Here is a 13,305-nt window from a genome sequence, read left to right on the forward strand (position 1 = left end):
AGGAAGGAGCCCCTGACCTTCCACCAATAATGCAGCATGGAAGGTGTTAATGTTTTGGTTGAGCAGTAGAGCATTAGCAATGATGAAAGGCAAAGCAGTTGGTCGTCTTGTGTTTTGTCAGTGTATGGAAACCAGGAGGCTGTAGAGGTTAAAGATTCCTGTTTATATGGAGATGGCATTCATTTGAGGTGCAACAGAAAGCATCATTTACCAATAACAACAAACATCGAGCCGTTATGAGATTATTTATTTGGTTAAAAAGTGAACATAGGTTGTTAAAAACTTCATAACAGGTTAGTCTTTAATTTATGTTTTTAAAACTGCATTTTCCATACTTAATAACAGTAACATCCAAAAAAAAAGTTTAAATGTAAACTTGGAGCATAGAAAACAAACTGTTCTACTGCATTTCCCAGACACATATTCAAAGCTACTAATGGTGGGATCTGGTGAGTGCTGCTGAATCCCAAGTTGTCGCCATCAGTGGCAACAGCATCTTGGGAGGTTAAGGCATAGGGTAGCTGGGTAGACTCAGGCCTTCATTGGCAACCCAGACTTTTTTTTCAACTGATAATGATTCCAAATCTGTAACAAGTATTTTGATCTGGTGCTGAGCCAACATGGCTTCATTTTTTTGTGTGATAGAGTTAGTATCTAGTTAATGCACATGGTTAAAGTCGCACTGTTGTTTGAACAACCTTCCGTCTCTAGACAGCATGGTGGCAATGATATGTGAATGATATACATTTTTTTGGATTTGTTATAAAAGGTGTAAATGCTGGAAGTACTCAGCAGGTTTGGTAGCATCTGTGGAGAGATGAACCAAGTTTATATTTCAAGGCAATCACTGTTTTACTGCTAAGAGGTCAATGACCTGAAATACCTACTCTTTCCGCTCTCCACAGTTACTCTCTCCTGCTGTGTACGGTATATTTTACGATTTCCAGCGTCTGCACTATTTGTGTTTTGCCGTCTGGTTTGCACTCTCTCTGCAAAAGAAAAACACTTTCACAAAGACTTGCCAGTAATCTCCCTCATGCCTCATTAAGGAGCTTACTTCCTCTGGAAACGTATGCAGAGTACCGGCGTCCGCATGCTCACTGGCCTGAGAGCCATTTTTAGTGTTTTTGTGTGATCGGCAGGTTCCCTGAACTCCATCTCCACCCACCTCGGCACACCCCATTTCCTCACTTGCCTTGCTCAGAAGTGCTGAGGTCAATTGTGGCACCCCTCTCACCTGCTGCCCGGGCGGAGACTCAGCAAAATTCAGGATTAAACCTGGGATCTTCTAGCTTGTGTTGCTCAGTACCATGCTATGTGGTGCATTCAAGCACTGATAGCAGCTATGACAATGTCTTTTTTTAACGGTTAGGGCTGACATGTACTATGCAGATTCATGGTGCGTTTCCTATCTAGTTTTGAAGTTCCCAGAGGTGCTATGCTCCCGGAGCGCAGCCTAACTAACATGGCTGCGTGCGAATTGTCTTATCACATTGTTGTTTTTTCCGTCATCGCCTTCTTTCTGATGCTCCATTTTGTCTGCTGTGCATTTTTGCTGTGCTTGACCTGGATTTTGATTGAGTCTGAAACAAACGAGCGGAAGTGTGAAATATCGCTGGCAACACAGAAATGATACTAGATGACAGTATTGTCCTTTCAGACAGCGAGTGGGTCAGAGAAACAGTAAAGAATAAAACAACAGGTCTCTCTATCCAAGCTGCTAGCTTCAAAAGTAAGGGCACTCGAAGTGCGGAGAAACCTGTTAATGAACGGAAAACAGCCTTCAAACTGTCCTTAACATTTACACTGGAAGCGTAAGTTCAAAAAACCCTTAACTTTCTTTCTCACCAGTTGAAGATCTGGCTAGCATTAATTATTGTCTAAGTGACCTCAAGACCATCCTAATATACGGCCTTAAACAGACAAGTTACACTGCTGTTAAGTGAAAATAGAATTTCGGCTGTCGAGATAATAACACGACGACGAGACAAAAGTACTTTTTTTATTTATTCATGGGCGGTCATGACAAGCGTCTCTTTTGGTAAGAGCTGCTGCGTTCTTTTACTATTCCCGTAACATGAGAATGGGATTAAATAGACAGCTCTTTCAAAGATCTGGCGCAGGCACAATGTGCTGAATAGACTCTTCTTGTGCTGTATCATTCTATGACATTAACTGAAAGCCACACATTTGGGAGCCTGCTGTCTAAAAAGGAATTTGATATATGGGTTCTGAAAATCTTTTGCTGGCTGACTTTGTTTTTCCACCTTTTTTTTATTACGAAACTACCTCCTATCAAGTGAAATTTATTAAGACAGATTCTGACAAGAGTTCCATTGCGCTGAATTGACTGCTCACTAATGCCGAGGAGCACGAAGACCAAAGGTGATCTAAGTATATTCAGACAAAAGTGAAACACTGTGGATGGTAGAAACCTGAAATAAAAGAGACAAAACCTGTGCATAAAGAAACACGGTTAATGTTTCATATTGAAGCAAAAGGTCATCAGCCTATCATGTTAGATCTGCTTCTCTCTCTCCCCATAGCTGCTACCTGACCTACTGTCTATTCCCAGCATTTTCAATTATTATTTTAGGTGCATCTGCTGATCTTTAACTTCATTTACCTGCCTTTACTCCATATGCTGCCCACCACAGGGCTAGGGGGAGGTAATTCATCTGCTGAAGCCTATCCCACTAATCATTCACATCATGGGTGCTCTGCACCTCAAATCCTTTTACTCACCTTTATTCCATATCGCTTCTTAGCTTTACCCACCTAGTAGTTTAAAAAATGTCAGTTGAAAGACAGAAACAGAAAATAGCTTTCAAACTGACCTCAGCAATTATACTGGATAGTTTGTACACCCCTTGTTAAGGAAGTGCTTCCTACCCTTTCCTCTTGAACTGGTTTTAGTGCACATCCTCATTCAATTCCCGTACTTAATTAAATCTATTTAGGCATGAGATAGTGATGTATTTACATACTAAAACAGTCATGTTGCACTCATGTGCATACACTACCTGTGCACCCAGATTTACCATCATAAATTAGAAGCAATCTGTTTTAAGAAGCTACAATTCACAAGGGAAGCAGTGACAGGAATGGGCAGTCTGCTGGGGCCAGCTCAAGGGATGTGCACAAGGTCACATTCATGTAATGGGTACCTTAGACCTTCACGAATGTCCGCACAAGCCAACTGACATCTTGACACATTCAAAGACCATGATCTGGTTTTCATGAAGTGGGCATTTATTGATAGAGGCATTTGGACCTCCCCGCCCCCATGCTGTCCTCTTCATGGCAGAATGGGTATCGATTGATGAATGTATAGTTGGCATGTAAATCATGGATGTGAATGGTCACTGCTAGGTTTCTGATATTTTGACAGATGAGGATGGCTGCAACATAAATTGACATAGGTCTCAAAGGTGTTGTGTTGCCACTGTTGCAAGTTGTTGGAAGAGATTCTGAGGGACAGGATTTACATGTATTTGGAAAGGCAAGGACTAATTATGGATAGTCAACATGGCTTTGTGCATGGGAAATCATGTCTCACTAACTTAGTTGAGTTTTATGAAGAAGTAACGAAGAGGATTGATGAAGGCAAAGCAGTAGACATGGTCTATATGGACAGCAATAAGATCATTCAACAAGGTTCTTCATGTAGCTGGTTAGCAAGGATGGATCACATGGAATACAGGGAGAACTAGCCATTTGGATACCGAACTGGCTTGAAGGTAGGAGGCAGAGGGTAGAGACGGAGGGTTGCTTTTCAGATCAGAGGCCTGTGGCCAGCAGTGTGCCACAAGGATCGATGCTGGGTTCACTACATTTTGTCATTTATGTAAATGATTTGGATATGCACATAGGAAGTATGGTTGGTAAGTTTGCAGATGACATCAAAATTGGTGGTGCTGCGGACAGCCAAGAACGTTACTTCAGAGTACAATGGGATCTTGATCAGATGTGCTGGCGGGCGGACCAAGGAGTGGCAGATGGAATTTAAGTTGGATAAATGTGAGATGCTGCATTTTGGAAAGACAAATCAGGGAGGGGCTTATACACTTAATGGGAAGGTCCTGGGGAGTGTTGCTGAACAGAGACACTTTGGAGTGCAGGTTCATTGTTCCTTGAAAGTTGAGTTGCATGTCGACAGGATAGTGAAGGTGTTTGATTCGCTTGTTTTAACTGGTCAGTGCATTGAGTACGGGAGTTGGGAACATTGGGAACACACAGGACACTGATTAGGACAATTTTGGAATACTGCATTCAATTCTGGTCTCTCTGCAATAGGAAGGATGTTCTGAAACTTGAAAGGGCTAAGAAAAGAATTACAAAGATGTTGCCAGGATTGGAGAGTTTGAGCTATAGGGAGAGGCAAATAGGCTGGGGTTATTTTCCCTACAGCATCGGAGGCTGAGGGGTGACCTTATGCAAGTTTATAAAATCATGAGGGGCAGATAGGGTGAATAGCCAAGGTCTTTCCCCAGGGTGGCAGGGTCCAAAACTAGAAGGCATAGGTTTAAGGTGAAATGGGAAAAATTTAAAAGGGACAACATTTTCATGTGGAGGGTAGTGCATGTATGGAATGAGCTACTAGAGGAAGTGGTGGAGGCTGGTATAATTAGGATATTTAAAAGGCATCTGGATGGGTATATGAATAGGAAGGGTTTAGAGGGATGTGGGCCAAATGCTGGCCAATGGGACTAGATTAATTTATGATATCTGGTCGGCCTGGATGAGTTGGACCGAAGGGTCTGTTCCCAAGCGTACAGCTCTATGACTCTATTTTATAGTGTTGTGTCTGCCCCGCTTCCTCCACCATGAGCCATTACCTTGTCCTGGATTAAAGAGAACAGGCAGCATAACCAATGGCAAAGGTGAACAGTGAACTGGAGCTTTATGACACAAGTGCCCATCCTCAATTGCAGATAAGAACAGTCCTAGGATCTCAGTAATAGTAAATATCCTTAATTTCCTGCATCTCATGATATATAATCAATTCCAAGTGTAGTAAATGGAGCAAAACAACAACGTCCTCACTATTTAAAAATGGGTAAATCAGTAATGACACATTTATCAGTCTAATCTCAGTCATTGGTAAGACTCAACGTGAGATAGAATACTTGAATTTAAAAAAAACAAGCATTTGTAAAAGGTAGGTCATGTCTGAAAGATTTAATACAGTTTCCAAAAAAAGGAATATTGATAAAAATTGACCAATACCTATTGAAAATAGTTTTCAGAAGACATTTAATGTGTTTGTATGCACAAAGTTTATTAAAAAAAAAGAAGACCCGTGTTACTGAAGTAAATGTGAAGAAAGGCTCTGAGCTCTGTTTCTCACATTAGAAACACTGAAGGTTTCTAATCTTTGGGAGAGAGATAATGGGAACTGCAGATGCTGGAGAATTCCAAGATAATAAAATGTGAGGCTGGATGAACACAGCAGGCCAAGCAGCATCTCAGGAGCACAAAAGCTGACGTTTCGTGCCTAGACCCTTCATCAGAGTCTGATGAAGGGTCTAGGCCCGAAACGTCAGCTTTTGTGCTCCTGAGATGCTGCTTGGCCTGCTGTGTTCATCCTGCCTCACATTTTATTATCTTAGGTTTCTAATCTTTTCTGTTTTTATTATGTATGGAACAATGCAAAAAAATTAAGAGTAATAATGATAGACTGTAACCCATTTGTGAGGGATACAAATGATAGTAAGCCATAGAGATCAATGTTGGAATCATTTTTCTTTTGAATATGTATAATTTGGTCTTAACAAATGTATTTCAGAATAATGATGAAGTTACTACCCTATTGAACACTGTTGTCTACCATGCTATTGTGTTTGTGCTGCAGCTTTTCAGGAATGAATTAAAGAAGAAATAAAGGGATAATGAATAATGAGCAACTATAAAAGGAATCACATGCATATTGACATTATGCTGTATGAAGAGGAGAATAACTAATCAATCAACTTCCATTATAAGATCACAGACCAAAAATTGCCAAAATACCCACTTCATAGCTGTTCCTGTCATTCATTAATATGCCCATACATGCAATAATAATCAAAGATTCAAAGAAAGGCATTCTTCTGACCAATATGTCGAAGCAAGATTGTGAACACAGGCTCTATATATTCCTCCTCTATCTTGTTAGCATCCTTGCTTCACATCAATAATACTGCAAATCCTTGATTGTGCTGGATAGGTAACCAGCCAGACTTGGACTCTCAGTGGATGCCTCATACGGTGGGAGGAAGATCACTGCCCTTTCACCTAGTGGCCTGCACAGGAAACATCCAGATCCTATTTTGATGAACTGCCCTCAAGAACACACACAAGGTCCACATAGGGCAACAATTTCTGTTCTGGTGCTGTTGGGATGGTAGAATCAGTCAGGAACCAGTGCTTTGCCCTCCCAAAACAGAGCAGCCCATAAAACTGATTCATTCAGGTTCACTTAATTTAAAATATATTGATGCTTTGTTATTGCTTCTCATTGTTTTGTTTATTAGAGTGTGAAATCAAGTAAGGCATGTGACCTTTCATACAGGACTCATCTTCTAGAGCCTCCAGCACGTAATACAGGTGACACATTAGTGCAGTTTTAAGTGAATGTTACGCTGTCAGAGATGTATTAAACCAAGTCTCCGCCCTCTCCAATTGTTCTACTTCATAGAAGAGCAGGGGAGTTCTCTTTGATATTGTGGACAACATTTATCCCTCAACTAACATTACTAAAACAAATGATCTTGTTACTAATGCATTGCTGTTTGTGGGAACTTGTGTGCAAACTGGCTGCTTCCTACATTATAACAGTGAATATAATTCAAGAGTACTTTATTGACCGTGAAATCCTTTGGGATGTTTTTAGCTGGTGAAAGGTTATGTAGAAAAACATGCTCTTTCTATTTTACTTTACTTAATACTACACTGAAAGTATCAAGAAAAATTGCTGCCCTAGGTTGACTGTCCCTATTTATCATGTTAAATAAGGAGCTGTCTAGACTTTACATGTGGGGGTGGAATCTCATTAGGATTCTCCTATTTATTTAACTGTTACAAGACTCTCTCAGAGATGAGGACAGCCTGTCTGAAATTTTACTGCCTTCTCTTGATGTACCTGTACATTAAGGTTCTAATGAAGCACAACACAATAAGCCATACCCAGTTTTCCACCAAGGCACTTACCTCAAAGTCTGACTGCACTTTTCTTACAATCGCTCCCAATCCCAGGGCTTGGCTTGTATGTGTCTTGTTTACTTTGCCACTTCACCTGACGAAGGGGCAGTGTTTGAAAAGCTTGTGATTTCAAATAAACCTTTTGGACTATAACCTGGTATCGTATGACTTCTGGCCTTGTCCACCCCAGTCTAATACTAGCACCTCCACATCATGCTCTCAACAGAGAGGACCAGTCTCTCCCTCAATTCACACCCATTTTATGTCTCTATTTTTGTTCCACCATCATTAGCAATCCCGTTGTCTTGTACACTAGGCCTCCACCCCATCTACCATTGTATCCAGGCCATTCAGCTCAACAAATCCACACTGACCTTCTGAAGAGCACTCTACCCAGTTGCACCCTATCTCTGTAACCCTGCATTTACCATAGCTAACACACACCTAACCTACACGTCCCCGGACAATATGGGCAATTCATCAAGGCCAATCCACCCAACTTGCACATTTGTGTACTGTGGAAGGAAACCGGAGCACCTGGCAGAAACCCACGCAGACAGAGGGAGAACATGCAAATTCCACACAGACAGTCAGAGAAGATCATAGAATCCCTACAGTGTGAAAACAGGGTCTTTGGCCCAAAACGTCCACACCAACCCTCAGACATCCTACCCAGATCCACCCCCCTATAATGCACCTCATCTACACATCCCTGAACACTAATGGGCAATTTAGCACAGACAATCCATCTAGCCTGCACATCTTTGGACTGTGAGAGGAAACCGGAGCATCCAGAGAAACTACATAGACATAGACACAGAGAGAACATGTAAAATCCACACAGACAGTTGCCGGAGGCTGGAATCAAACCCGGGTTCTGGCGCTGTGAGGCTGCAGTGCTAGCCACCAAGTCGCCCAAGGGTGGAATCAAACCCAGGGTCCCTGGTGCTGTGAGGCTGCAGTGCTAACCACTAAGCCACTGTTTCCCTTACCCCTCTTCCACCTAAATCAAAACTACATAAAGAAAATATTTTCTATTCCTTTCAGTTCTGAATAAAATTCATAGTGGACTCAAATGTTAACTCTGCTTTCTCTCTCTAAAGATGCTGTCGGACCTGCTGAGTTTCTAATGCATTTTTTTGTGTTTGAGGAAGATCTCTTCTGATATAATAGATAGGATGTTGAATCATAGGGGATGAGGCTGTGCTTGCTAACTTTACTTTCTAGAAACAATCGAGATTTGAAGTAAAGTGAAAAAAATGTTAACGTCTTTTCTGCTGTAAGAATTGGAGTGACTGCATTAAATTGAGCAACATGCCTTTACTGGCCTGTAAAGTGACACATTTTTGAATTGTCATTTAATTTTCTATTGATTATACTTTGAAATTTATAGATTGAAATTCATTACAGTTGGAACAGTCTAACGACTGAGCCAACTCGGTCTTCTGCTCAGATTCACTAATGTCCCAGAAAACACAGTTTGTGTGAGTGATTATTGCTGTTATTGTAGGAATCTAGCTGTGCTACCCACTGAGAGACATCAGATTTTGAGGTCATATATGCAATGGTTACTTTCTCACAATTCCCTGGAGAAAAATGCAATCAGAAAATGCTGTAACAGTTTTGAAGTGAAGTGTTAGTTTAATTGCCTAGTCCCTGTCTCGTTTCTTTTTGGGAACTTCACACTATATTCCATGTGAAGACAGGTGGTTTGACATCACCCTGAACAGCCTAGCTCTTACTTAAAATTGATGAACAGTTCCCCCTTTATTACGGCTTACAGCAAGCACCAACTTAGGTTTCTGTAAGAGTATACCTCGCACATCGAGTCATTCAGTTCTGTCTCTGAGTAACAGTGACTGAGTTAAAAGGTGGTTTATGTGTAAACTACATTAATACTACTTGCAAGAAGAAGTAAAACCATCTTCATCACCCTGAGTTGAATGGAAAGAGCTGAAAAGATTTTGGATAACAAATTACCTTATGCAGCTCTTGTGCTGCTGTCTTCTTTGCGTTGGCATCACAGACAAACTTCTATATTTTCTACATTCTAAACCAGGCATGACTTGCTGAGAAGGCCATCCTGGCAATTAAAACTTTTAAACAGAAATAACCTAAAGATAGGTCGTGAAGATTTCAAGTGATGAGGCTTGAAGGTCTTTCTTTTGGCAGCTTATTTTCCATTGTGGGATTGGGCTCGGGAAGAAAGAAAGTTTGATTTTCATTTCTGATTTAAGTGTTCAGAGATAGGAGAATTCCTGACTCCATGAATGTGAATAAAAACTGTAAGAACTGCGGATGCTCTAAATCAGGAGCACCAACTTAAGCTGCTAGAAAAGCTCAGCAGGTCTGACAGCATCTGAGAAAAAAAAATGGAGTTAACTTTTTGGACACGGTGACCCTTCTCAGAACCCTCAGTTCAGAGGAAGGGTCACCGGACCCGAACCATTAACGTTGGCTTTTCTTCATAGGCGCTGCCAGACTTGCTGAGCTTTTCTAGCAATTCCTGTTGTTGTCCATGAGTCTGACCTTTAAAAAGAAATCACCTGGAACTTCACATTTTTGGTGGTAGGGGTTGGAATTTGATTGGAATTTGGGGCAGTTGACCTAGGAAGACATCTAGAGGATGCCTAGTGTGGAGGTGTAATCAGTGAGTTTATGTACTTTTTATGCATGAACATGTCGTCTTCTTTCAACAATCCTCAAGTGCTATCTTATCTCTCCCAAGAAGTGCCTTTTTTTTTCCACCAAAGGGCAGCTTACCTCCCCAGTCTCTCCAAAAGAGGAACTCCCTGGCTGTCCAAATGAATCACAAATTTCAGACCTGATCATGCATGGCCTAATTTATATGCCTCAGTTTTCAGAGGCCATCGCACCAAAATCCTGCAGGAATTAAGGCAGCTGATGATTTAAGTAGCCAACTGCTTCCACAAGCTATGGGGATCCTGAGCCGACCCCATATCCACACTACAAAATTGGGATTTATTTGGGGGTGGCACTGAGGATTTTAGGTTACTTCTGCTATTTTCACTATGTTGGAGAAAAAACATGGACTGCTTGCTTGGAATGAACAGTCTTTGTAGTTTATATGGACGATGACCTAATGTTTTTGAAGACTTGCCTCCGTTACTTTGCACTAATTTACATTAAGGTAATTTTTTTTTGCAGTTTCCTTTTAAGGTATAACTTGCCCTTAGGAGCAGGTTGGCTATGCTGTTTGGTTTGCAAACAATGCTGGAGGGCAATCTTGCTCAGCTGGGGCTGGCAGTGTTCAAGAGGAGTACTCTGTGTGGGAACTGATAATGCCAATACAGCAGTCTGATCACATCAGGTGGATAGGTGGGAGCTTGTGCACTGCCCAATTATATCGCAATGGCCATGGCAGGTTGAAAATCATGATCTCTGGGTTCCAAATTCAGAACCATCTAATTCTTAATCAAAAAGCAGAAGGTTGCAGATCTTGATGAAAAGCCACTAACGTACACACTAGAGAGAGTGAGAAAGATTCGTGAAAGTGATCCTAGGGATGGCTAACTATAGTGGACGTGGCTAGCTTAGAGAACCTGGAACTATTCTCTTTGGAGGAGATTAAAAGGCAATTTGATTGCGGTATTGAAAATCATGACAGGTCTGGACAGAACAGTTTGAGAGAAAATGTTTCAGTTTGTAAAGCGTCAAGATCCAGAGGACAACAAAATGAAGATTTACTGTGTCCAATTTTGGGCCCCACACCTCAGGAAGGACATAGTAGCCCTGGAGCGTGTCCAGCGGATATTTACGCGAATGATCCCTGGAATGGTAGGTTTAACGTATGATGAACAGCTAAGGATCCTGGGATTGTATTCATTAGAGTTTAGAAGGTTGAGGCGAGATCGAATAGAAACTTACAAGATAATGTATGGCTTAGAAGGGGTGGACGCTAGGAAGTTGTTTCCATTAGGTGGGGAGTCTAGGACCCATGGGCACAGCCTTAAAATTAGAGGAGGTAAATTTAAAACGGAAATGAGATGACATTTCTTCAGCCAGAGAGTGGTGGGCTTGTGGAATTCATTGCCACAGAGTGCGGTGAAGGCCAGGACGTTAGATGCCTTCAAGGCAGAGATTGACAAATTCTTGATCTCACAAGGAATCAAGGGCTATGGGGACAGTGCAGGGAATGGAGTTGAAATGCCCATCAGCCATGATCTAAATGGTGGAGTGGACTTGATGGGCTGAATGGCCTTACTTCCACTCCTATGTCTTATGGTCTTATGGTCTAAGATGACCATTTTCACACAATGAATGGTGCGGATTTTGAATACACTATCTGGGAGTGCAGTGAGGCAGATTCAGTTGAGGACTTCCAAAGATAAATTACAAAATTATCTGGAGAAAAATAATTGGAAAAGTTCAGGGCCTCAGTTGAGGTGAGCTGTTTTTGTTGAACATGAGACAATAAATGGTCTGTTTGTGCACTCAGTTTACAAATGCTCTAGTCATTGATTTTGCCAGTCACTGGACGTTTTGAGGCACAAACACCCTTTTATTGCAGACCAAGAGAGCAGCTCTAACAAGAGAGACAAATGGTTTTCAAATGATTTTCATTTGCATGTGCAAAACTGAGAATACAAGATAGAAATTTAAGTTAGAAATGTACTCATAATAATTGGATGAACATATTATGACTGAATGATTGTCTACAGTTAAAAGGATTTAATTTCCCTTCAATATGTTGAACTAAAACTAATGATAACTATATTATATAAACCCACTATATATTACTGTTATGTTTTCACTACTAAACATTGTACAATCATTAAAATTCATCACTAATAAAGATCACTAATCTGTTACCTGGGACTCAGTTGGTAAAACTCTGCCTCTGAATCACATATTTATGGGTTCAAATCCCACTCCATAGACTAGAGCAAACAAAGCTATTTTTAAAATATTCAATAGTTTGTGAGCATTGTTGCCTGGGCCAGCATTTGTTGCTCACTCCTAATTGCTCTTAAGAACACATAGAACTGCTTTCTTTGCCACTGTCATCCGTGAAGTGTATGTACACCCACAACGCTGTTAGGAAGAGAGTCCAAGCCCAGAGAAGTGAAACCAGAGAGGCACCAGAACATATCAGGAAGTATGAAAGGGCAATTCAAGTCTTCCTGTCAAACAAACAACACTAGATGCACGGTCAGACATGCCTCAGTAAGACAGAAGACCTGATGAATATTCTGGGGTAAAACCAGACTTCTAGGCCCAAGAGCAAATACATTAAAGGGGCTACAGTTAAGCAAACCATTGAGAGCTATTAGCAGTATTTCAAGGTGATAAAGCCAATTAATTCGATACCTCTATTTATCATGGTCTCATGGCTAGTAGCCACTGTTGGTGCTGTAACGAGGGTGACTTTGTTTAATTCCCAGTAGTCAGGTTTGAGGACTGGCCAGTTTGGGGAATTGTTAGAGGAAAGAACTGTATTGAGGACCCCCTGATCCACTAACCTTGGCTACTTCAGTCTCTGCTTGCTTCGAGAACCCATATTGCTTTTGCGGTCTTGGCTTAGGCTCCTCTACGCTTACTTTACCTTCTGTGTGACCATAATCATGTTTGTGGGTGGTGAACGTTTGTAGGGTATTTTTTTAAATGAAATTCTGAGTCAGAACATGGTCAGTCATTTTAGAGGCTTGACTCGGAGCTCCTCAAAGTTGGATACTCTGTAGTGGTAATGTCCAATAGGGATTTGTATGGCGTAGTCACTGGAGCTGCCCATATGCCAGATAGATTGGTTGACGAGATCAAATAATAGGACACATTTATGCATGATATCAACTCCAAAAATGTGTTCCATGATTTGTTTGAGGGAAAACAGAATCACAGTGTGCTGGAAAGTTAAATTGCCGATTTGAAATTGAACTGAATATGTTTCGCTGCCCTGCTGGACATATCCAGTGAAGCAACTTAAAGTGATTGTGTTTCTTGTCTGCCAACCTGTATACATGCATCTGGTTGTGTAAACAGTCGTTTGGGATCTCCTGGTGTCCCAGAGGAATTCATATGGCTTGTCATTGATTTTAGCTTGTACCAGGGATCTCCCAACACGGTCCTAGGTGGTGGGACATAACCAGACCAGTGCAGTAGTAT

General features: G+C 41.3%; 1 protein-coding gene across 2 annotated transcripts in view; it reads right to left on the bottom strand.

The window, feature by feature from the left end:
* Nucleotides 1-230: 230 nt before the first annotated feature.
* Nucleotides 231-13,305, bottom strand: part of LOC125458523 (serine/threonine-protein kinase 32A-like) — a 286,051-nt gene continuing 272,976 nt past the window's right edge. For both annotated transcript variants that reach the window (XM_048543865.1, XM_048543864.1), the window contains one exon: nt 231-1,583. In XM_048543865.1, coding sequence (XP_048399822.1) covers nt 1,457-1,583 — 127 coding nt within the window. In that variant the 3' untranslated portion in view covers nt 231-1,456. The remainder of the gene's footprint in view (nt 1,584-13,305) is intronic.

The sequence above is a fragment of the Stegostoma tigrinum genome, chromosome 13, assembly GCF_030684315.1.
Source record: "Stegostoma tigrinum isolate sSteTig4 chromosome 13, sSteTig4.hap1, whole genome shotgun sequence".
Lineage (NCBI taxonomy): Eukaryota > Metazoa > Chordata > Chondrichthyes > Orectolobiformes > Stegostomatidae > Stegostoma > Stegostoma tigrinum.